Source organism: Bos javanicus, chromosome 28, assembly GCF_032452875.1.
Source record: "Bos javanicus breed banteng chromosome 28, ARS-OSU_banteng_1.0, whole genome shotgun sequence".
Classification (NCBI taxonomy): domain Eukaryota; kingdom Metazoa; phylum Chordata; class Mammalia; order Artiodactyla; family Bovidae; genus Bos; species Bos javanicus.
In genome coordinates, this window is record NC_083895.1 from 14,489,567 (window position 1) to 14,514,352 (window position 24,786).

General features: G+C 38.1%; 2 protein-coding genes across 9 annotated transcripts in view; one reads left to right on the forward strand and one right to left on the reverse strand.

Annotated features, from left to right (window-relative positions):
* LOC133240349 (zinc finger protein 37A-like) overlaps positions 1–24,786 on the reverse strand; it is an 81,958-nt gene that overhangs the window by 17,801 nt on the left and 39,371 nt on the right. The window contains exon 1 of one of the 3 annotated variants that reach the window (XM_061404967.1): positions 1–869. The exons of the other annotated variants lie outside the window; for them this stretch is intronic. The gene's annotated coding sequence lies outside the window, so the exon portion shown is untranslated. Of the gene's footprint in view, positions 870–24,786 lie in introns of those variants that run through there. 3 annotated transcript variants of the gene reach the window in all.
* Positions 867–24,786, forward strand: part of ZNF25 (zinc finger protein 25) — a 27,714-nt gene continuing 3,794 nt past the window's right edge. Inside the window, exons 1-6 of one of the 6 annotated variants that reach the window (XM_061404961.1) lie at positions 873–953; positions 1,946–2,971; positions 3,079–3,191; positions 22,408–22,534; positions 22,827–22,922; positions 24,658–24,721. In XM_061404961.1, coding sequence (XP_061260945.1) covers positions 3,177–3,191; positions 22,408–22,534; positions 22,827–22,922; positions 24,658–24,721 — 302 coding nt within the window. In that variant the 5' untranslated portion in view covers positions 873–953; positions 1,946–2,971; positions 3,079–3,176. Of the gene's footprint in view, positions 1,462–1,945; positions 2,972–3,078; positions 3,192–22,407; positions 22,535–22,826; positions 22,923–24,657; positions 24,722–24,786 lie in introns of all 6 variants that reach the window. The other 5 variants (XM_061404958.1, XM_061404960.1, XM_061404962.1 and 2 more) reach the window with 5 other exon arrangements.

The window sequence follows — 24,786 nt, forward strand, 5'->3', positions numbered from 1 at the left end:
CTATTCTTTTTAGATTATGCATTTCCTGATGAAGTTTAAAATTACTTGTCAAGGAAAACAAAACCAAACTCTCAGAAAAAAAAAAATTGTCATTTGACTCAAATTAAGTTTTACAGCGTTTCCTGTTAGAGTAAATCCAAATATTAAAAACTTGAATTTTCCCTGGTTCAAAAATGGGGAAGATTTTCCTCCCCTCTTTTCTTAGAGCATTTCTTTGTTAAAACTTGTAATTGAAATCCTTTTTCTGTCCCTTTGAGATGCATGCAAATCTTTTTTAAAAGTAAATAAACCTCTTGTTAGTTTTACCACCCAGGAATACCTTTAAAGGCCTTGGAGGCAAGTCTTTGAAATGTAAACAAACATCTAGGAAGATAGCACCCCATCTCCTCCTGCCTGTGGTAAACTCCCAGGCTCTTCGTTTACAAGTTGTAACTATTTGTCATAAACAAACAAGAAGCTTTACTTTTCATCTGGATAAAAGCAATTTACTGATAGAGATGGCCACCCCAATTACCATGTGAATTTAGGATGAAAGATAAAAGTGAGAAAACTTGACACCATTTACTACGCATTGTTCATCCCCCTAGCTTCGAGTACTATCTTTAAGTATTACTATGGCTATTCATCGCACTACCTCACGGTAGTTTCCTGTTTTCAAACCATACACTGAGGATGGCCAGCTCTAACCCGTCTCCACTGAGAGTAAAGAAAGGACCAGCTCAGATCGCGGGAAGAAGCCGATCCTCGTGACGTCACCCAAAGTGGAAGCGCAATTCCCGAGTGGGGCGCAGAAGCCTTCCGCGCATGAGCAATTCCACCTCCTTTCAGTGGTCGCCATTGTCCACCTCACGCCCCCGGGGGGAGAGGACTCAGGAGCCTCCAGGTCCGCTAGGCGCCGCAGAGGGCGGGCCTGGAACCTGCGCGGGCCAGGAGCGAAGGCCGAGCCCCTGCAGGTGTGTCGGAGGCCTCACTACGGGCGCTAGGCCGGGTTGGGGGGAAGCCGGGTTTCCGCGGCTGTGCCAAGTCGGGAAATCTGGCAGCCGACGGCCGCCCCCCTCTACGCGCCGGACTGCCCTTAGAGGAGGCCTGGGGAGGAGGCCAGGCAAGGGGCCTGGCGGAGGGACGGTTGTCTGCAGCCCCGTTCCTCCCCAGGAGCCGCGTTTCTCGACCTGCGGGAAAGGGGTGGCTGGAGGAGGCCTGGGGCGCGCGAGAGAACGGCCGATTGTGACGTGTATCCCAAGCCCGTCACGTCCGCGCCGGCGCGTGGGCGGCGCTGGCTGCTGGAGACGTGGCGCTGTGAAACCAGAGGGATCTGGGCTCAACTCCAGAGCCCGCCGGTAAATGGGCAAGTTAATCCGGGTAGGACTCTGATACTCATCTGTAAGAGTACAACAGCCTTTAGGGTCGTTTCTTGTATTAAATAGGGAAGTGTATATGAAGTATGATAAGGCTTCAATAAAGGTGAGCTGCTTTTCTCATTATGCTGTTCTTTTCATTATTGGCTCATTTAATAATAACCATCCTTCGAATCGGTATTAACCACCTCCATTTAATAAATACAGATACTAAAGGTTCAGAGAGAGAAACTGGTTTAGCCATCATTAGCAGGTGGGATTTAAATTCTGATTTGTTTTACTCTGTATTCATGCTGTTTCCCACCCTGAAGTTTTATTTAATACAGTGATTGTCCCTGAGCACCACCAGCGTGTCATGGATCTAGTCTTACCTTAGTGTTAGTCGCTCAGTAGTGGCCGACTCTTTGCGACCCCAGGGACTGCAGCCCACCAGGCTCCATTGTCCATGAGATTTTCCAGACAAGGATGCTGGAGTGGGTTGCCATTTCCTTCTCCAGGAATCTTACCTTACAGTATTCTATTTTCCTTAGAACCCCTGTGTAAAAGGTTAATTAAGGCCCTTCTGCATTCTCTGACCTGTGTATTCTCAGATGACTGTTAAACATGGAAATTTAAACCATAGTTGAAACCCTGAATTTTAAGTTTTACTGGAGAAGCTAAGAATCGTATCCAAGCCAGGTCGGAAATGGGACAGACTTTTTAAAAAGATGAAAACTGCGGTTTCATCCATGCTCCATATTATGAAGGTGATATCATGCCTCTGATTGGATGGTGCATCTAGATTTAGTAAGTAGACGTTTTGTAAGTACCAGGGCGGCTGGAAGTGGTGTCCTCTGCATATGGGAAGGACCTCACATTATGGCATCTAGTTAACTTTTGCTCACTACATGAAGTGCCTGTTTGGGGATTATGGTGCCGAATTGTTATTTTAGAAGTTAAATTTGTGTCACTGTGAACAGATTAGATGGCTGTGTCAGAATTCATTAAGGCCTATCTGCACTTTGTTTGCTCTAGGCCCCAGTCCAAGGTTGGAGGGGACAGTGCATTCCCTGGTTCTATTGTATCTGTGGTGTTGAATTGAAGATTTACAGAATTAGAATAGTACATGATTGTTTAAAATTACCTAATTCCTTCTTATGTTAAAGATAAAAGCATAGAACTAAGACTGTCACTAGGTATGTTAATAGAGCTTAGCAGAGCTGGAGCCTCCCTGTCACTACACCATTTATAGTCAAAGCAAAATTTTTGAAAAAGTGATTTTGGAGAAAATGAAATTTAGGAAGAAGAAAAATCCTATTTTTGAGAGCTTTGAAGACTTTCTAACCTTGTGGGGTTTATAATATTGATAGGCAAAATTGTTAGTAACTTAAAGATTTTCCATATTAATAGATATTTCTCTTTACAAACATTATTTGTAATGCCGGTATAGGGTTCCATACTTTGGATATATATTATATACCTTGATTAACTAATCTGCTATTATTGGACATATAAGTTTTCAATTGTTTGTATTATTTAGTAATGGACACATAATTTTTGAAACAGCCAATAGGAAAGCATGTTTAGATTCAAAAATGTTCAGATTCATCAAGATTATATGAGTCACCAATGGACAGGTGGGTACTCCTTTATCATGGTCCTTCCTATTCCTTCGTGTGGCTCAAAGGGACGTTTTCCCAGAGGTTTATCTTTTACTAAAATGTTGTATGTAAATTTCTCACAGGTGATCCTGACTTCAAGATAAGGTCTCTTAGGACTTCTGTCTTTCAACTTTTCCTCTCCTGACTTCATAGTTTCTATACTTTCCAATAGCAGCAGAAAATGAACAAGTACAGGGTAAGTCATTTATTTACCTCTTTCTTTATTTCACTCTGTAAGTTTTCAGTGAGTTTTATGAAAGAGAGCCCATATATTAAATTAGAAAAGTGGAAATCATTAAAAATCACCTTTGGGGAAGATATTGTTTGAATACAACAAGTTACAAAGTGTGTTCTGGGAACCCCAAGACCCTTCCGTGAGTCTGTGAGGTCAAAACATAATGTGTGTGCTCTGTCATCCCTGACTCTCTGTGACCCCATGGTCTGTAGCCCGCCATACTCCTCTGTCCATGGAATTTTCCAGGCAAGAATAGTGGGGCAATTTGCCATATCCTTCTCCAGGGTTTTCTCCAACCCAGGGATCGAACCGAGATCTCCCACACTGCAGGCAGATTCTTTACAATCTGAGCCACGAGGGAAGCCCCTCAGAACATAATGCTGCTGCTGCTAAGTCGCTTCAGTTGTGTCCGACTCTGTGCGGCCCCATAGATGGCAGCTCACCAGGCTCTGCCATCCCTGGGATTCTGCAGGCAGAAACACTGGAGTGGGTTGCCATTGCCTTCTCTGTCAAAACATAATACCAGGATACAAATTGCCTTTTACACTGATGAAATTAGCACTGATAGTGTAAAAGCACAGCTGCCTACCTGGCATAAATCAGGATGATGACACCAATGACATTATATTCCTCCACAATACGTTGCATAGTTAAAAAAAATTGCCACATTTACTTAAGGATGTCTTTGATGAAACAGTAAAAGTTATTAATTTTATTAAATCTTGACCTTTGAGTACACATCTTTTTCTTACCCAGTGGGATGAAATGGAAAGTTCATAAATTTGCTGCATACTGGTATATGATGGTTGGTTGTCTTGAGGAAAAGCACTTAAAGTGATTGATTTGTGAGCTTACCTAGCCACTTTTTTTCATGAAATCTCATTTTTATGTGAAAGAGCAACTGACAGACAAACTATGGTATTCACGTGGTATTCATACATTTTCTCAAAAATGAGTGAAGTGAGCCTGTCAATTGATGGGAAATACCTGTTTGTGTTTGTTGCTAACATTAAAAGTGCTTTCAAGTGAAAATCAGAATGTTGGAAAACTTGCAAAGTTAACAAATGCTAATATTTAAAGATTTTTTCTGATGAGATTGATAAGAGTATTAATGAATGTGATTTTTAATGTTAATAAAGTGTGTCAATATTTGAGCAATATTTCTGATGTATGTGCTCAAAGGTAAACTCAAGCAATGTAAGAGAACAGCATGTTAAAAGTGAGGAAGAAGGAATAAGTTGATTAAGGAATGCCACTCTAAAAAGTAATATTTGAGGAATATCTTGAATTAAGTGAGATATCCAGGTAGAAATCTGGAGGAAAAGCATTCTTCATAGATGGAAAAGCAGATGCAGACACCCTGAGGCATGTTCCAAAAACAGTATTGAGAGAGAGGTGAACTTGGGAGACAGCAGTAAAACTTAAGGTCTAAGAGGTAGAGGGAGTAGAATATGTAGGATTTTACTGGCTATAGAAATTAATTTTTTATTCATTAAATTATTTTAAAAATCATACTTTATGCAGTCAAAGTAATATACATAACATATAAGTATAATTTAGGGAATACTAATTAAGTAATACCACTCTATGTCCTGTCTGACTTAAGCAATGAAAATTACCCTGTGTACCCTTCCTTAAATCTCATCCTACCATTAACCAGAGAAAATTCTGAATTCTGTGGTAACCATTTCTTTGCTTTTTGAACTTAATTTTTAAAAACAAAACAGCATACTTAGCAATTAATGAAATTCCTGGCCGTTTGGTGAGCGCTTGATGTAGTTTGTCTTACATAATCCTCTCAGCCAACTTGGGAAGTGTTATTACCACCATGCCATACATTTTCAGTGTGGAAATTTTCTTTTATTGACTAGAAATCATAGCCTTTCGGCTTGAATGTAGGAAAAGTAGAGACTCTAGAAAGAGGGAAATTTTTAACCTATTCTACAGTTCTGCTTTGGTCAGTATTGAACGCATTTAAAAAATTTCCTTATAGTATTAATTCAGGGGTGGCACATGACGTTTTTCTTACCTTAGTCTCTGTAACTTACTGCTGAATGGTCAGTTTAGGACAACAGAAATAATTAGTAACCTTTTTGTTTTCTGAAATAATTTTAAGTGCAGTCATCACTACAAACTCTTGGAAAAGTTTAATTTATGCAGATAGTTTGATTTTTAAGGGATTTTGGCCAAATTAGATCTTTCTTTTAATTATTTCTTGCATCTCTCAAGTTCTACTGGCATCAGCTTTTATCTGTTTGAAAATAGCATTTTTAGTTATTGTTTTTATTCTGCTTGCCTGTTGTTTTAGTGAGGGTCTGCTGGTAGAAATTCTCAGTTTTCTCTATATGAAATATCTACAAAGAGCTTTTTCATTGTGTGTGGAAATCTTGATTGAGTTTTTACCTTTTAAAACATTGAAAAGCATTCACTGTCTTCTACTACTAGTACTATTGAAAATTCACCTGTTAACTTTGAAATAAATTTGTCTGGGGCTAGCTGCTTTTTAAGATAACTTTTATTCTAGTATGTTTTATGTATATTTCTTTTTATCCTACTGAGATTTATTGTACTTCCTTTGGATTGAGTATTTGAGTATTTTGAGTATTACATTGTATTTTCTTTATTGACTTTGAAGCTTTATGTGTTATTTTGTTTACTCCTTAGTCTGGAGATTACAACATGCACCATTAAAATAATGGTGTCTTCAAATACTATACTCATGAACAGTGTAATGAACTTTTATCAGTATAATTCTCTTTATACCCTCAAACCTTATGGTCCTTATATCTTACTTTTATATTTTTTAACCCCCAATACTTGTTATTTTGCTTTAAACAATATTAATATTCTAAAGAAACATGTGTGCACATGTGTAAATAACTCTTACTGTTTATATATGTATCTGCTTTGGGAGCTCATTATTCCTTCCTATGGGTCTAGGGTTCTCTGTTGATATATTTTCCCTTCAGTCTAAGCAACTTATTTTATTATTTCATGTATTCTGCACTGATGGTGACAAATCTGCTTAGCTAGTCTTTATGAAAATGTCTTTATTTCACTGTGGTTTTTGAATGATATTTTGCTAGGTATAGAACTGTGTTGAGAGTTTTCTGTTTCTGCATTTTTAGGATGTCTTTGTCTTTTGGCTTCTGTTGTTTCTGATGAGAAACTTGTCTTCATCTTACTGTTATCCACCTGAATATAATGTGTTTTCTCCTCTGTGCTTCAGATTTTCATTCTATCTTTAGTTTTCAATAGTTAGACCATAATGTACATAGGCATGATTTGTTCTGTATCTCTTTTGAAGAATGACAATGATTTATGGGTTGTTGCTTTTTTATCATTTTTTTTTAATTCTCAGAACTCACTCTTCAGATATTTTCTTTGCCTCATCCTCTTTTTCTTTCTAAAATTCCAGTTACACAAATGTTGAACTATGTACATACTGTCCCAAATGTTCAGATGATCTATCTAGTTGAGGTTTGTTTTGTGTGTGGGGTCCCTTGGGATGGCTGTTTCTATTCAGCTGACTTTTTTCAAGTTTATGGCTTCCTTCTTTTGTTCTGTCAGTGTTCTTCATTCATAAGCCTGTAAAATCCACATCTGATATTGTATTATTCAGTTCTAAAAATTCCTGTTTTTTTCTCTTTGTTTTTCTTTATCTGCTAAGATTCCCCATTATTTCACTTGTATTTTCTATTTTTTTCACTAGGTCATTTAATTTTATTTATTTAGTTTTATTGTAATTACTTTAAAGTCCTTATCTGCTAATCGCAAATCCAGGTTAATCTGTAGGTCTGTTTCAATAGACTCCCTTGTTCAGTATGAATCAAAATGTTCTACTTCTTTGCATGTCTCCTATTTCTTTATTTTATGCTAGACATTATGTGTAAAAGTACAGTAGAGATTGAAGTAAATAATACCTGCATAAAAAGGCACATCCCTTCCTCTGCTTGCTAAGTCACATATGTAGTTGAGCTGGCCCTGGGCTTTAAATTAGACACAGTTCTTCACCAACATCAGATGATTTGAGGGCAGTATCAAGGCTTCCCTTCAGCAGGGCTTGGGTGGTGAACACCACCAAAGCTCCATTGATGTGCTTTATAGCCTAGCATTCAGCTTTTCTTTCAGGTGACTGAGGAGTTCCTGCCCTGTAGAGCTTTTAGCACCTGAGACATCTCATTCTGCCCCAGTGCCCTGCTCCCAACCTTTGCAGGGTCATTGCCATGTACTTAGAGAAAAAAACATCTACTTCTGCTTTATTGACTACACCAAAGCCTTTGACTGTGTGGATCACAACAAACTGGAATATTCTTAAAGAGATGGAAATACCAGACCATCTTACCTGCCTCCTGAGAAATCTGTATGCAGGTCAAGAAGCAACAGTTAGAACTGGAAGTGGAACAATGGATGGGTTCAAAATTAGGAAAGGAGTACGTCAAGGCTGTGTATTCAGTTTGGTTCAGTTCAGTCACTCATTCGTGTCTGACTCTTTGTGACCCCATGGACTGCAGCATGCCAGGCCTCCCTGTCCATCACCAACTCCTGGAGTTTACTCAAACTCATGTCCATTGAGTCAGTGATGCCATCCAGCCATATCATCCTCTGTCATCCCCTGTGTATTGTCAGCCTGCTTATTTAACTTATATGCAGAGCATGTCATGCAAAATGCTGGGCTGGATGAAGCACAAGCTGGAATCAAGATTGCCGGGAGAAATATCAATAACCTCAGATATGCAGATGACACCACCCTTATGGCAGAAAGTGAAGAGGAACTAAGTCTCTTGATGAAAGAGAAAGAGGAGAGTGAAAAATCTGGCTTGAAACTCAACATTCAAAAAACTAAGATCATAGCATCCGGTCCCATTACTTCATGGCAAATAGATGGGGAAACAGTGGAAACAGTGACAGACTTTACTTTTTTGGGCCCCAAAATCACAGCAGATGGTGACTGCAGCCATGAAATTAAGACGCTCCTTGAAAGAAAAACTATGACCAACCTAGGCAGCATATTAAAAAGCAGAGACATTACTTTGCCAACAAAAGTCCGTCTAGTCAAAGCTATGGTTTTTCCAATAGTCATGTATGGATGTCAGAGCTGGACCATAAAGGAAGCTGAGCGCCTTAGAATTCATGCTTTTGAACTGCCGAAGAATTGATGCTTTTGAACTGTGGTGTTGGAGAAGACTCTTGAGGGTCCCTTGGACTGCAAGGAGATCAAACCAGTTAATCCTAAAGGAAATCAGTTCTGAATATTCATTGGAAGGACTGATGCTGAAGCTGAAACTCTAATACTTTGACCACCTGAAGCAAAAAGCTGACACATTGGAAAAGACCCTGATGCTAGGAAAGATGAAAGGCAGGAGGAGAGGGAGTGAAAGAGGATGAGATGCTTGGATGGTATCACCAACTCAATGGACATAAGTTTGAGCAAGCTCCGGGAGTTGGTGATGGACAGGGAAGCCTGGCGTGCTGCAGTCCATGGGGTCACAAAAAGTCGGACACGACTGAGCGACTAAACTGACTGATGGGGGGAGATAGTATTTGTATTTCAGAGCATCCATATAAATTATGCTTTCCTTTGGTTCCAGAAACTGCTTCCCCAGCTTAAAATGAACTTATTACTTTGTGACATTTGATAGGAAGTAAAAAAGTTCCACAGATACAAAGCTTCTGTTTGGGGACCTCTTGAATGTGAAATCCCCATTCAGTTACCAGGTAGTGTCAGCAGGCAAGTTGGTGTTGGCTTGCTTTGTGACCAGAATTCTTAGGGATTCTGATACATCACACAAGATCATAAGCAAACATTAAATGTTTATTAAAAGTTGAACAGTTTCCTCTCTTACCTGCTTGCCCTGGAGAATGAAATAAATTGTGGTTTTCTGTTTGCTTTTGAAATATTTGTCTCTTCTGAATTTTTTCCTTTGTTTACCTTTAGATTCTCAGATCTCTGACTTTAGAAAATAGTTTTGTAGGTTAGGGGCTTGTTCTCATTGTTAAGGTAAGATCAGTTTCTCTTTTGCTCCTCTACATTCTATCAGGAATTGTTTCTTTATCCTTATTTTAGAGATGCTAGCCCTGAGGTGCTTTTGCTTTACATTTTTATCCTGGCTATGAAATTTGAAAATGCGCTGAAAATTCTAAGCAGGGGTAGGACTTATCTCAACTAATTTCACTTTTTTCTTGGATCTCTTAAAAAATATTTATTTTTGGCTGTGTTAGGCCTTCATTACTGTGCAGACTTTCTCTAGTTGCAGCAAATGGGGGCTACTCTCTAGTTGCAGTGTGTGGGTTTCTCTTGCTGCAGAGCATGGGCTCTAGGGCATGTGGGGATTCAGTAGTTTTGGTTCCCAAGCTCTAGAGCACAGGCTAAATAGTTGTGGCATGCGAGCTTAGTTGCTCTGAGGCATGTGGGATATTCCCGGATCAGGGATCAAACCCATGTCTCCTGCATTGGCAGATGGATTCTTTACCATTGAGCCAACAAGGTAGCCCTTGGATCTTTACCCTTCAAATTCTAGTGCTTAAGTTAATATTTGATACTTTCATATAGCTGTTTTTATTGTGTTTGTGGTGGGTTGCTTTTTGCTTTTTCTTTTTTAAAATTGAAGTGTAGTTGATTTATTTATAATTGTAATAACACACACACAACAAAATTTACCATCATAACAAATTTTAAATGTATAGATTTGTGGCATTAAGTATATTCACATTGTTGAGCAACTGTCACTGTCACCATTCCCCCCATACTTCGGGAAACACCATTCTACTTTCTGTCTGTATGAATTTGACTACTCTAGGTGCCTCATATAAGTAGAATCCTATAGTATTTGTCCTGGCTTATTTGACTCAGAACAGTGTCTTTAAGGCTCATCCATGTTGTAGCATGTCACAGGATTCCCTTCCTTTTAGGGCCAAATAATATTCCATTGTTTGATACATATTACATTTTGCTTATGTAATATACATAATTTTGTTTACACTTGTTGGTGGACACCTTGGTTACTTGTACATTGTAGCTATTGTGAATAATGCTTTTATTATGAACATTGATGTACAAATATCTGTTTGTGACCCTGCTTTGAATTCTTTTGTATACATAACTAGAAATGGGATTGCTGGATCATATGGTAATTCCCTGGTGGCTCAGCAGTTTTAAAGAATCTGCCTGCCAATGCAGGAGACACGAGTTTGATCCCTGGTCAGAAAGATCCCCTGGAAGAGGAGATGGCAGCCCACTCCAGTATTCTTGCCTGGGAAATCCCACAGATGGAGAAGCCTGGTGGACTACAGACCATAGGGCTGCAAAAGAGTTGGACATGACTTATTGACTAAACAATAAGAATTCAGTTGTATGTGTGTACCCCATATACCAGTTGACAAATATATAGGTTGTTTTGGTTTTGGGGGGCAATTATGAAAAGAGCTGTTATAAACATTTGCATTCAGATGTTTGTGTGTACCCAGATTTTAATTTCTCTTTGGGTAAATACTTCAGCATGTGCTTACTTGGTCATATGGTATTGTTATAATTAATTTTATAAGAAACTGCCAAATTGTTTTCTTGAATAGCTTGTGCTCTTACTGCAATGTATCAGAGTTCCACTTATTTCCCATTCTTGTCAGCACTTGGTATTTCAGTTTGCTTTTTTCCTAAAGTTATTTAGATAGGTGTGCTTTGCTATCCCATTGTGGTTTCAATATGCATTCTTCTAATGACTAATGATACTGAAAATCTTTTGATGTGCTTGTGTTATCCATATATCTTCTATTGTTAAGTGTCTCTTCAAATCTTCTGTTCATTTTTAAATTGGGCTGTTTTCTTAATGAATGTTCAAAATTCTTTATGTATTCTGTATACAAGAACAATACTTTGTTAGATTTGTGATTTTCAAATATTTTCCTCACTATTTGTGGCTAATCTTTTATTCACCTAACACTGTATTTCACGAAAATGTGATGAACTCCAGATTTTTCTTTTTAATTTCTTTTGGTATCATGTCTAAAAAGTCTTTAAAGTCACAAAGACTTTTCTTCTAAAATAATTTTGTAGTTTAACATTTTATATTTAGATCTATACTTGATTTTTGTATGAAGAATAAGTTACTGACTAAGGTTCATTTTGTGTATGGATCCCCATTTTTTTCATTGCCACTTATTGAAAAGCAAATGATATATGTTATCTTAACACATATTAACTTAGCATGTATATGATACATAAAAAGTTAAAGATGTGCTTGTACATGAGTTAATATGCAAACATACATGTACTTACTGTCTGCTGAGAGGGCCTGTAAGCAGTGACATCTCAGTAGCCATGAGCAAACCTTGCACACAGGTCTTGGTTTCTAAGTATCATTCTACATTAAAAGGAACCAGAATTCCACAGAGAAAATGATTGATTCTAGGGCAAAGGCAAGGCTAACATAAAATAAGCCCAGAGCATTTTGTAGTATTAGAAATTAAGGACTTCTCAAAAGCACAGTGATGGGGACATATCAAATGGACATAGGCACCAACCCCAAAGAGCTTCTCATGGCAAGTCCAGTTCAGTCGCTCAGTAGTGTCCAGCTCTTTGCAACCCCATGAACCGCAGCACGCCAGGACTCCCTGTCCATCACCAACTACCAGAGTTTACCTAAACTCATGTCCATCGAGTGAGTGATGCCATCCAACCATCTCATCCTCTGTCGTCTGTTTCTCCTCCTGCTCTCAATCTTTCCCAGCATCAGGGTCTTTTCAAACGAGTCAGCTCTTTGCATCAGGTGTCCAAAGTATTGGAGTTTCAGCTTTAGCATCAGTCTTTCCAAAGAACACTCAGGACAGATCTCCTTTAGGATGGACTGGTTGGATCTCCTTGCAGTCCAAGGGATTCTCAAGAGTCTTCTCCAACACCACAGTTCAAAACCATCAGTTCTTCAGCACTCAGCATTCTTTTTAGTCCAACTTTCACATCCATACATAACCACTGGAAAAACCATAGCCTTGACTAGACGGACCTCTGTTAACAAAGTAATGTCTCTGCTTTTTAATATGCTATATAGGTTGGTCATAACTTTCCTTCCAAGGAGTGTCTTTTAATTTCATGGCTGCAGTCACCATCTGCAGTGATTTTGGAGCCCCCCAAAAATAAAAGTCAGCTACTGTTTCCCCATCTATTTGCCATGAAGTGATGGGACCAGATGCCATGATCTTCGTTTTCTGAATGTTGAGCTTTAAGCCAACTTTTTCACTCTCCTCTTTCACTTTCATCAAGAGGCTCTTTAGTTCTTCTTCACTTTCTGCCATAAGAGTGGTGTCATCTGCATATCTGAGGTTATTATTATTTTTTCCAGCAATCTTGATTCCAGCTTGTACTTCTTCCAGCCCAGCGTTTCTCATGATGTACTCTGCATATAAGTTAACTAAGTAGGGTGATAATATACAGCCTTGACATGCTCCTTTTCCTGTTTGGAACCAGTCTGTTGTTCCATGCCCAGTTCTAACTGTTGCTTCCTGACCTGCATACAGGTTTCTCAAGAGGCAGGTCAGGTGGTCTGGTATTCCCATCTCTTTCACAGTTTTCCACAGTTTATTGTGATCCACACAGTCAAAGCCTTTGGCACAGTCAATAAAGCAGAAATAGATGTTTTTCTGGAACTCTCTTGCTTTTTCCATGATCCAGCGGATGTTGGCAACTTGATCTCTGGTTCCTCTGCCGTTTCTAAAACCAGCTTGAACATCTGGAAGTTCATGGTTCATATATTGCTGAAGCCTGGCTTGGAGAAGTTTAAGCATTACTTTACTAGTGTGTAAGATGAGTACAATTGTGCAGTAGTTTGAGCATTCTTTGGCATTGCCTTTCTTTGGGACTGGAATCAAAACTGACCTTTTCCAGTCCTGTGGCCACTGGACTTATGACAGAGCTGGAACAATTTGAGCAACAAAATAAATAACATGGTATTGGATTCTAACCCTAAGTAATAAATATTTGAGACCACAGTGATATAAGTAAATGATTGAATAAATAAATGGGAAGAAGAGAGCCCTCTGAAGAATTCCAAATAATATATCTAGATTCTACCCCCTCTTGGAGATGGGGCCTATTCCCTCCTTTCTTGAATAGGGGCTAGACTTAGTGATTGCTTTCAAAGAATACAGTATGAAAAGGAGATACAGTTACTTTACAGTGGAGAAAACTGGCAACCACTACCTTACAAAGTGATCCAGGTTAACGTCACCTGTGATATGATGTACCCCCTGATATACTGTGATAAGAAGGGCTCTGGGTTATTCTCCCAGAGAATCTCAGTCTAATCGAACGGAAAAACACTAGACAAAATGCAAATTAAAAGGTATTCTAAAAAGTATCTGTCTAGTATTTCTCAAAGTTGTCAAGGTCATAAAACACAGGAAAGACTGTCACAAACCGTAAGAGATATGACAACTAAATGCAATATAGTATTCTGAATTAGATCATGGGATGAAAAAAGGGACATTAAAGAAAAGACTGGTGAAAGTCTGGAGTTTGATTAAGTGTCCATTGTTCCAGCACTGTTTTTTGAAATGACTGTTTATCCACTGAATTTCTTTTGAACCTTTATCAAAATTATATGTGTGGTTCTATTACTGGATACACTATTTTTGTTCCACTGATCCTGAGTGTTTATCCTTTTGCTAATAACACAATTAATACAGCTTTGTGATAAGTCTGAAATCAGGTAGTGGATTTGCTGATATTTTGTTGAAGATTTTTGTATCATAATCATGAGAGATACTGGTTGGTAGTCAATATGCTGGTAAGTGTTTTAATGATCAGAGTTTTAGGTACTGAGAGAGAAACCTGGTTTTGTATTCTTTACCAACTTTTGTGGTATAAATACCCCTGCTGTGGCTAATTTCAAGCTACAAAATAATTTTAATCAATTGCTAAAAATTTAACAACCAGCACTCTTAATCTGGTAGAAACAGGTGCCAACCTCCACTGTAATTTTCTTTTATGGTAATGTTTCTGTTAGGTTTAGGTATCAGGGTAATATGAGCTTCATAAAATCAATCGAGAACAGTTCTCTCCTCTTTGTTTTATGGTAGAGACAAAAGAGAGAAGTCAGTCATGTCTGACTCTTTGCAACTCCATGGACTGTAGCCTACCAGGCTCCTCTGTCCATGGGATTTTCCAGGCAAGAATACTGGAGTGGGTTGCCATTTCCTTCTCCAGAGGATCTTCCTGACCCAGGGATTGAACCCAGGTCTCCCACATTGCAGGCAGACGCTTTATTGTCTGAGCCACTAGGGAAGATTACATATAATTGGTATTGTTTTGCCATCAATGCTTGGTGGAATTCACTTTTGACACCATTTGGGCCTTAAGATTTGTTAGAAGGTGTTATTGGTTTTAATTGAAGTGAAATTCACATAATATTGACCATTTTCAAGTATACAATTGGATACAATTTAGTATATCCACAATGTTGTGGGACCACTACAACATATAGTTCCAAAACATTTTCACCATCCCAAAAGAAAACCCCATTCCCATTAAACCGTTGTTAAACTATTCCCTCTCCTAGCCCTTGTCTCTGTGCATTTACCCATTCTGAATATTTCATATAAGTGGAATCATATAATATGTGCCTTTTCTGTTTGGCTTCTTTCATTTAGCATGTTTTCCAAATTCATTCACCCTGTACCTTGTATCAATACTTCATTTTTATGAAAAATAATATTCCATTGTATGTTTATACCACAATTGTTTATCAGTTCATCCATTGATTGAGATTCAGGTGGCTTTCACTTTTTGGCTTTGTGAATAGTGCCACTATAGCTTTTGTGTATGAGTATTTGTTTTCAAATCTGTTGGGTATGTATCTAGAAGTGGAATTGATGGGTTGTAGCCTTTGACTGTGTGGATCACAGTAGACTGTGGAAAATTGTGAAAGAGATGGGAATACCAGACCACCTGACCTGCCTCTTGAGAAACCTGTATGCAGGTCAGGAAGCAACAGTTAGAACTGGGCATGGAACAACAGACTGGTTCCAAACAGGAAAAGGAGCATGTCAAGGCTGTATATTATCACCCTACTTAGTTAACTTATATGCAGAGTACATCATGAGAAACGCTGGGCTGGAAGAAGTACAAGCTGGAATCAAGATTGCTGGAAAAAATAATAATAACCTCAGATATGCAGATGACACCACTCTTATGGCAGAAAGTGAAGAAGAACTAAAGAGCCTCTTGATGAAAGTGAAAGAGGAGAGTGAAAAAGTTGGCTTAAAGCTCAACATTCAGAAAACGAAGATCATGGCATCTGGTCCCATCACTTCATGGCAAATAGATGGGGAAACAGTGGCTGACTTTATTTTGGGGGGCTCCAAAATCACTGCAGATGGTGACTGCAGCCATGAAATTAAAAGATGCTTACTCTTTGGAAGGAAAGTTATGACCAACCTATATAGCATATTAACAAGCAGAGACATTACTTTGCCAACAAAGGTCCACCTAGTCAAGGCTATGATTTTTCCAGCAGTCATGTGTGGATGTGAGAGTTGACCTGTGAAGAAAGCTGAGTGCCGAAGAATTGATGCTTTTGAACTGTGGTATTGGAGAAGACTCTTGAGAATCCCTTGGACTGCAAGGAGATCCAACTAGTCCATCCTAAAGGAGATCAGTCCTAGGTGTTCTTTGGAAGGACTGATGCTAAGGCTGAAACTCCAATACTTTGTCCACCTCATACGAAGAGTTGACTCATTGGAAAAGACTCTGATGCTGGGAGGGATTGGGGGCAGGAGAAGGGGACGACAGAGGATGAGATGTCTGGATGGCATTACCAACTCGATGGACATGAGTTTGAGTGAACTTCAGGAGTTGGTGATGGACAGGGAAGCCTGGTGTGCTGCAATTCATGGGGTCGCAAAGAGTCGGACACGACTGAGTGACTGAACTGAACCGAATGGTAATTGTATATTTAACTTTTCAAGTTATTGATGAACTTTTCCATAGCAGCTGTACCATTTTATATTCCCACAAGCATTGTATAAGGATTACAATTTCTCCACATCCTCCCCATTACTTGTTATTTTGTTTTTTTTTTTTAAACACCCATAATAAGGAATGGGAAGTGATATCGTGGTTTTGATTTGGCTTTTCCCTGAAGACTAATAATGATGTTGAGCATCTTTTCATGTGCTCATTTGTATAACTTAAAGAAATGTCTGCTAAATTTCTTTGCTCATTTTTTGTCAGGGTTACCTTTTTTGTTATTGAATTTTTAAGTATATTTTATATATTCTGGATAATATACCTTAATCAGATATATGATTTGCAAATATTCTATTCTGTGAGTTATATTTTTTCCTATTTTGGTACTATTCTATGATGCATGCAAATTTTAATTTATTTATTATATTTTCTTGTTTGCCACACTGTGTGGCATATGGGATCTTAGTTCCCAAACCAGGGATCAAACCCATGCCCCTTCTATTGGAACTACAGAGTCTTAACACTAGATCACCAAGGAAGTCCCTATAAAAGTTTTAAAGTTGGTAAGATCAGTTTATTTTTCTTTTAATGCTTGTACTTTTTGGTGTCATATCTTGAATCTGTTGTCAAATTCAAGATAAGGAAATTTATTCCTATGTTTTCTTCTAAGTTTTATATTTTTAGCTCTTAATATTTAGGTCAGTGATCTATGTTGTATCAATTTCTTTATATGCAGTGAAGTAGAGGTCAAGTTTTCTTCTTATGCATGTGGTCATCTAGTTGCCAGTGTCATTTGTTGAAGAAATTATTCTTTCTCTATTGAATGGTCTTGTCTTCCTTGTTGAAAATGAGGTGGCCATAGATGTATGGTTTTATTTTCAGACTCTCATTTCTATCTATTGGACAATATGTCTGTCTTTATGCCAGTCACACTGTTTTGATACTGAAGCTATAACACTAAGTTTTTTTTTAATTTTTTTAGTATAAATTTATTTATTTTAATTTCAGGCTAATTACTTTACAATATTGTATTGGTTTTGCCATACATTGACATGAATCCGCCACGGGTGAACATGCGTTCCCCATCCTGAACCCCTCTCCCATCTCCCTCCCCATAGTATCCCTCTGGGTCATCCCAGTGCACCAGCCCTGAGCATCCTGTATCATGCATCGAACCCGGATTGGCGATTCATTTCATATATGATAATATACATGTTTCAATGCCATTCTCCCAAATCATCCTACCCTTGCCCTCTCCCACAGAGTCCAAAAGACAGTTCTATACATCTGTGTCTTTTTTGGTGTCTCGCTTACAGGGTTAACGTTACCATCTTTCTAAATTCCATATATATGCGTTAGTATACTGTATTGGTGTTTTTCTTTCTGGCTTACTTCACTCTGTATAATTGCCTCCAGTTGCATCCACCTCATTAGAACTAATACAAATGTATTCTTTTTAATGGCTGAGTAATACTTTATTGTGTATATGGAGAAGGCAATGGCACCCCACTCCAGTACTCTTGCCTGGAAAATCCCATGGATGGAGGAGCCTGGTAGGCTGCAGTCCATGGGGTCGTGAAGAGTCAGACATGACTGAGCGATTTCACTTTAACTTTTCACTTTTCATGCACTGGAGAAGGAAATGGCAACCGACTCCAGTGTTCTTCCCTGGAGAATCCCAGGGGCGGGGGAGCCTGGTGGGCTGCCGTCTACGGGGTTGCACAGAGTCAGACATGACTGAAGCGACTTAGCAGTAGCAGCAATACTCTATGGTGTATATGTACCACAGCTTTCTTACCCATTCGTCTGCTGATGGACATCTAGGTTGCTTCCATGTCCTGGCTATTATAAACAGTGCTGCGATGAACATTGGGGTACGCATGTCTCTTTCAATTCTGGTTTCCTCAGTGTGTATGCCCAGCAGTGGGATTGCTGGGTCATAAGGCAGTTCTATTTCCAGTTTTTTAAGGAATCTCCACACTGTTCTCCATAGTGGCTGTACTAGTTTGCATTCCCACCAACAGTGTAAGAGGGTTCCCTTTTCTCCACACCCTCTCCAGCATTTATTGCTTGTAGACTTTTGGATTGCAGCCATTCTGACTGGCATGAAATGGTACCTCATTGTGGTTTTGATTTGCATTTCTCTGATAATGACTGATGTTGAGCATCTTTTCATGTGTTTGTTAACCATCTGTATGTCTTCTTTGGAGAAATGTCTGTTTAGTTCTTTGGCCCATTTTTTGATTGGGTCGTTTATTTTTCTGGAATTGAGCTGCAGGAGTTGCTTGTATATTTTTGAGATTAGTCATTCGTCAGTTGTTTGATTTGCTATTATTCTCTCCCATTCTGAAGGCTGTCTTTTCACCTTGCTTATAGTTTCCTTTGTTGTGCAGAAGCTTTTAATTTTAATTAGGTCCCATTTGTTTATTTTTGCTTTTATTTGCAATATTCTGGGAGGTGGGTCATAGAGGATCCTGCTGTGATGTATGTCAGAGTGTGTTTTGCCTATGTTCTCCTCTAGGAGTTTTATAGTTTCTGGTCTTACATTTAGATCTTTAATCCATTTTGAGTTTATTTTTGTGTATGGTGTTAGAAAGCGTTCTAGTTTCATTCTTTTACAAGTGGTTGACCAGATTTCCCAGCACCACTTGTTAAAGAGATTGTCTTTTCTCCGTTGTATATTCTTGCCTCCTTTGTCAAAGATAAGGTGTCCATAGGTGCATGGATTTACCTCTGGGCTTTCTATTTTGTTCCATTGATCTATATGTCTGTCTTTGTGCCAGTACCATACTGTCTTGATGACTGTGGCTTTGTAGTAGAGCCTGAAGTCAGGCGGGTTGATTTCCTCCAGTTCCATTCTTCTTTCTCAAGATTGCTTTGGCTATTCAAGGTTTTTTGTATTTCCATACAAATTGTGAAATTATTTATTCTAGCTCTGTGAAAAATACCATTGGTAGCTTGATAGGGATTGCATTGAATCTATAGATTGCTTTGGGTAGTATACTCATTTTCACTATATTGATTCTTCCGAACACGGTATATTTCTCCAACTATTAGTGTCCTCTTTGATTTCTTTCACCAGTGTTTTATAGTTTTCTATATATAGGTCTTTTGTTTCTTTCGGTAGATATATTCCTAAGTATTTTATTCTTTTCATTGCAATGGTGAATGGAATAGTTTCCTTAATTTCTCTTTCTATTTTCTCCTTATTAGTGTATAGGAATGCAAGGGATTTCTCTGTGTTGATTTTATATCCTGCAACTTTACTATATTCATTGATTAGCTCTAGTAATTTTATGGTGGAGTCTTTGGGGTTTTCCATGTAGAGGATCATGTCATCTGCAAACAGTGAGAGTTTTATTTCTTCTTTTCCAATTTGGATTCCTTTTATTTCTTTTTCTGCTCTGATTGCTGTGGCCAAAACTTCCAAGACTATGTTGAATAGTAGTGGTGAGAGTGGGCACCCTTGTCTTGTTCCTGACTTTAGGGTCGAAATGCTTTCAGTTTTTCAGCATTGAGGATAATGTTTGCTGTGGGTTTGTCATATAGCTTTTAATATGTTGAGGTATGTTCCTTCTGTTCCTGCTTTCTGGAGGGTTTTATCATAAATGGATGTTGAATTTTGTCAAAGGCTTTCTCTGCATCTATTGAGATAATCATATGGCTTTTATTTTTCAATTTGTTAATGTGGTGTATTACATTGATTGATTTGCGGATATTGAAGAATCCTTGCATCCCTGGATAAAGCCCACTTGGTCATGATGTATGATCTTTTTAATGTGTTGTTGGATTCTGTTTGCTAGAATTTTGTTAAGGATTTTTGCATCTATGTTCATCAGTGATATTGGCCTGTAGTTTTCTTTTTGTGTGTCATCTTTTAACAGTAAGATTTTAAGTAAGTGGGAGTCCTTTGATTGTTTCTTTCCCAATTTTGTTTCACTGTTAGAGACTCCTTGCAATTCCGTATAAATTTGAGGATTGGCTTTTCTATTTCTGTGAAGGAGTCATTGAGATTTTAATAGCGATTTCATTGATTCTATAAATTTGTTTGAGTAGTACTGTCACCTGAGCTATATTAAGTCTTACAGTCTATAAACACATACTATCATTTCTTTTATTTAGGTCTTCTTTAATACTTCCAGCGATGTTTTGCAGTTTTCAGTGTGTGAGTCTTATATACTCCTTGAGTAGATTTATCCCTAGGTATTTTATTCTTTTTGATGCTACATTAAATGGAATTGTCTTAATTTCTCTTTTGGATTTTCATTACTGGTAAATAGAAACACAACTGATGTTTGTGTGTTGATCTTATAATTCTGAAATGTGCTGACTTTGTTTATTAGCTCTATTTTTGTGGATTCTTAGGGATATTCTATATGTAGTTTTGTCTTTCACTACTGAGTATAAAGTTAGCTGGGATAGAGGTGGATTAAAAATATTATAATTTTGAGGTAGTTTCCTTCTATTTCTAGTCTACTAAATGTTTTTATCATGAAAGTGTTGAATTTTGTCAAACACTTTTTTGCATCATCTGAAATGATCTTCTACTTTTCCCCCATTTGCTCTGTTAATGAAATTTATTGACTTTAGTATGTTGAGCCATTCTTGCATTCCTGGGATAAATCACACAAAATCACAGTGTAAATTATAATCTAATTTTTTTATTTTGCTCGATTTGATTTACTAGTAACTTGTTAAAGGTATTCATAAAAGATATTGTTATTGGGTAGAATGCTTTCTCAACTTCATTTAATCCTTTTTCTGAGGTTTTGTCTTGTTCTTTTGTGTGGAACATGTTTCTCTGTCTCATTTTGCTTAATCCTCTGTTTTTATATCTATGCATTTGGTAAATTGGTTACATTTCCCAATCTTAGAGAAGTAATCTTATGTGGAGATATTCTGAGAAACCCAGCAATATATGCTTCTCATCATCAGAGCTATGAGCTCTAAGGGCTCCTTATGTATGGGCTACATGAATCCTTCCTTATTGTGGGCTTGACTGTTGTGGGCAAACTAACAGCCAGGGTTGACCCTCAGCCCTATTGGAAGCCAGATCCTGCCTCATGCAGTGGCTACTGGCCCACTGTTGCGAGAAGCTGGGTCCCTGCCTGGCTGGCTGCATGTCCTATGGGGTTCCTGGACTGGGACCCAATGCAGCTGGCAGAATAGCCTGAAGTGTACTGGGATTGGTGACGGCTCACTGGTCGGCCAGTAAGCCTCTAGCACTAATAGGCTAGAGGGAGGATTCCAAAATGGTGCTTATTAGAACCAATGTCCTTATGGTAGAACAAGCTTCCAAAGTGGCTGCTACCAGTGTCTGTGTCTTCAAGAGAAGTTCCAGTTGCCTCCTGACTCTCCAAGAGGCTCTCCAAGATCTGTAAATGGGTCTGAGCCAGCCTCACTTCAGATTACTGCCTCTGCACTATGATTTGGACCGTGTGAGATTTTGCATGTGTCCTTTAGAGTGGAGTGTCTGTTTTCTATAGCCCTCTGGCTCTCAAGTTTTACTGGCCTACAAAGCCAGGTGTTCTGGGGGGTTTGTCTTCATGGTGCAGGACCCCTCAGCAGGGGAGTGCAATGTGGGGCTTGGACCTCTGACTCCTTGGGGAGAACTTCTACAGTTTTGACTAGCCTCCCATTCATGGGTCACCTACTCAGGGATGTGGGTCTTGACTACTAGAGGGGTGTCTCCACCCTCCTATATAGGTCATTGTAGTTCCTTCCTTATATATTTAGTTGTAGGGAATCTTTTTTGCTACTCTTCAGATGATTTTCAAAGATAGTTGCTCTGTAAATCGTTGTAATTTCAGTGTGCCTGTGGAAGGAGGTAAGCTCAGAGTCTTCCTTCTCCACCATCTTGGTCATTCTTTTTTACCACCTTTTATCTTGTACATATTTCTGTCAATGCACCTGCTATGCATATTGCATTTATGAATTTAATCTTTGCCTCTCTGTTGGAATGTAAGCTCCTTGATGACAAGAATAGTTGCTTTCAATTCATCTTTGTATCTCTAGCAGAGTTCTAGGCATGGAGTGATATCTTAGTAAATATATACTGAACAAACATTTTATATATGTGTAAAACAGGGTACAGGTAGCAGTATATCTTAACTCTCCAGAGTAAATCCTGTAGTTAACACATTAACAGCTAGTTTACGTGTCTTTTTAATGGTACTCTATTTTGATCACTTCCGTTTGAATTGAAATATGTTGTTTCAGGGACCAGTAACATTTAAGGATGTTACTGTGGAATTCACCCGGGAGGAATGGAAATTGCTGGACACTGCTCAGAGGACCCTGTATAGAGAAGTGATGCAGGAGAACTACAGTCACCTCATCTCAGTGGGTGAGGAAATCTTCTGCATCTGTAACTCCAGTAGTTTGCATTTCCTTTCTCACTTACTGAAATTTGTAAATCCCCTGTAGGGTTGAATATTAGCATTGTTTTCAGGGTCAAAGTTGATGAATCCATTTTGGGTACCAGAAAAATATTTGTGTCCCCATGCACTCCCCTAATAGAATAAATTTGCCAAATCTATGTGAGACCTTCATTGTTCTGATCCTAACCTACACTTCCTTATCCTTCAGAGTTTCTGTATTCCAAGTAATTTGTGTTATTTTATCTTTTCTATTACTAGGCTATTGTGCAAATAGGCCAAATGCAATCTTCAAGTTGAAGCAAGGAAAAGAACCATGGATATTAGAAGTACAATTTCCACGTCAGAACAACCCTGGTAAGTTAGAAATTATAACTTGTATAAGGGGGTTGGAATTGGTGCCTTTGATTTTTTGAAATTTTTTTTCAAGAATCTCTTTTTTAAATGTCCTTAAACTTTTGGAAATGATTGAGGATACTTGATCTGCATATGTAAGCAAAATAAATCACACCTCCAGTTTTTGCCTCCTCATCTAAATTCCCTCTTTTGTGTGGGGCAGATGGAGATGGTTGATTTTTTGTTTAAAAAAACATTCCCTCTTTTACTTGACATTTTAAAAGTAGATTTATTTCTTTTTCACTTAAACTCTCATTTTGTCTTTTTGCTAGAATTTCCAGTTACTCCTTGGCATTAAAGTATGCAGCTATAATCTTAAAGTGTTTATAAAATCTATCTTATAAAATTTTCAAGTGCCATTTTTCCTCCTTTCATTAACAATAAAATGCCTTAGATTTTCAGCACCCATTTTAATTTACTATTCTCTCTTTAATCTCTGAAATTGGATTATAAATCATTATGCCTTTCATTAGCTATATTATTTCAGAGCTGATACAAAATACACCTAATTTTCTGTCAAGAACTAGTCTGGCCCTTTATTGCCTGCTGCATCTTATTTTTCCTTGTGGCCCCAAAACATGTGCTAATCTTCATTTTATCTGCTCTCTTAAGTGCTTTTTATACTTAAGGTCTTATTTCATGAGTATCCCAAGTTAACCTTGCACACATCCCTATCAGATAACTTTGTGTTTTCCTTACAAGTGCCATGAAATTCTAACCCAAAATCTCTACTCATAAGCTCACTTTTTTTCAAGCATTTAAAAATGAATAAACATGAATGTCTGTCAAGATTCTAGAATGACGTTGAATAATTACCCTTTAAAGATCATGTAGAAAATTGAAGCAGAGATGTGGGAGTTAAGATATAAAAGCAGAATAAGACTAGTGTTGAGTCACAGATGCAGTATGTGGCGATACTGAAAATCTCTGGTGCTACAACTGAGAATTCATTCTGTGGGATGGCTTGTACTCTGCCTTTTTTTTAATCTTTTTTTAAAAACCTTTTGGATGTATGTGTTTCTGGGTCTTCTGAACCAGCCAACTAGAAAAAGAAGAATCTTCCTCTAAACATGAGGAAATGGATATTCTGAGAAGGTCACTTTAGTGTTGACATCTAGATTGTTGGGTATGGGCAAAGAGGAATAAAGTGGAAGTTTATAGTCTAATTACTAGAAATCCTAACACTATAAACTAGGTTTGAGAGGGTAAAGACCTATACTTAGCTCCTTCATCAAATATAATCTTTCCTTTGATATTTCCAGTGAATACAGTTGTCTACTAATTTTCCTTATCACCCTACTTACTATTCATTCTCCTTAATGGGCTCACATCATGCTCTGTGAGTCTCACATTCTTGTTCAGCAGCACTTTGAATACCTTTTGTTTTCTGCTCCCTATTCTTTGTGTTTTTTTGGTGGTTTTTTTTTTTTTTTTTTTGTCTATACTTTCTCCTCCAAGGTTTTAAGGTCATATTTGTAGTGTCAAAGTTACCTGAATTTATAACTAGATCTCTCTCTCTTCTCTGTAGCAGGTTTTAGTGTTATTTATATGTTTTTTCTAAGCCACTGAGATAGAGGAAGTTTGCACTTAAGAACTCCTTCATTTGAGAATAACAGCCTGAAACCTAAGAATCCACCCTATGACCATAATAATGTGTTAAGATGTATAAAGTATTAAATTTTGGATTCCTTTGTAGAAGACCTATGCAATACTCATGACCAAGGAGCAAGATGCCCAGAAAGCCAAGCTGAAAATTCAAGGCAAGTTCAAGAATTCAATTTTGAGATTAGAAGCTTTTTAAGAAAAGGTCTTAATAGGGGTACTG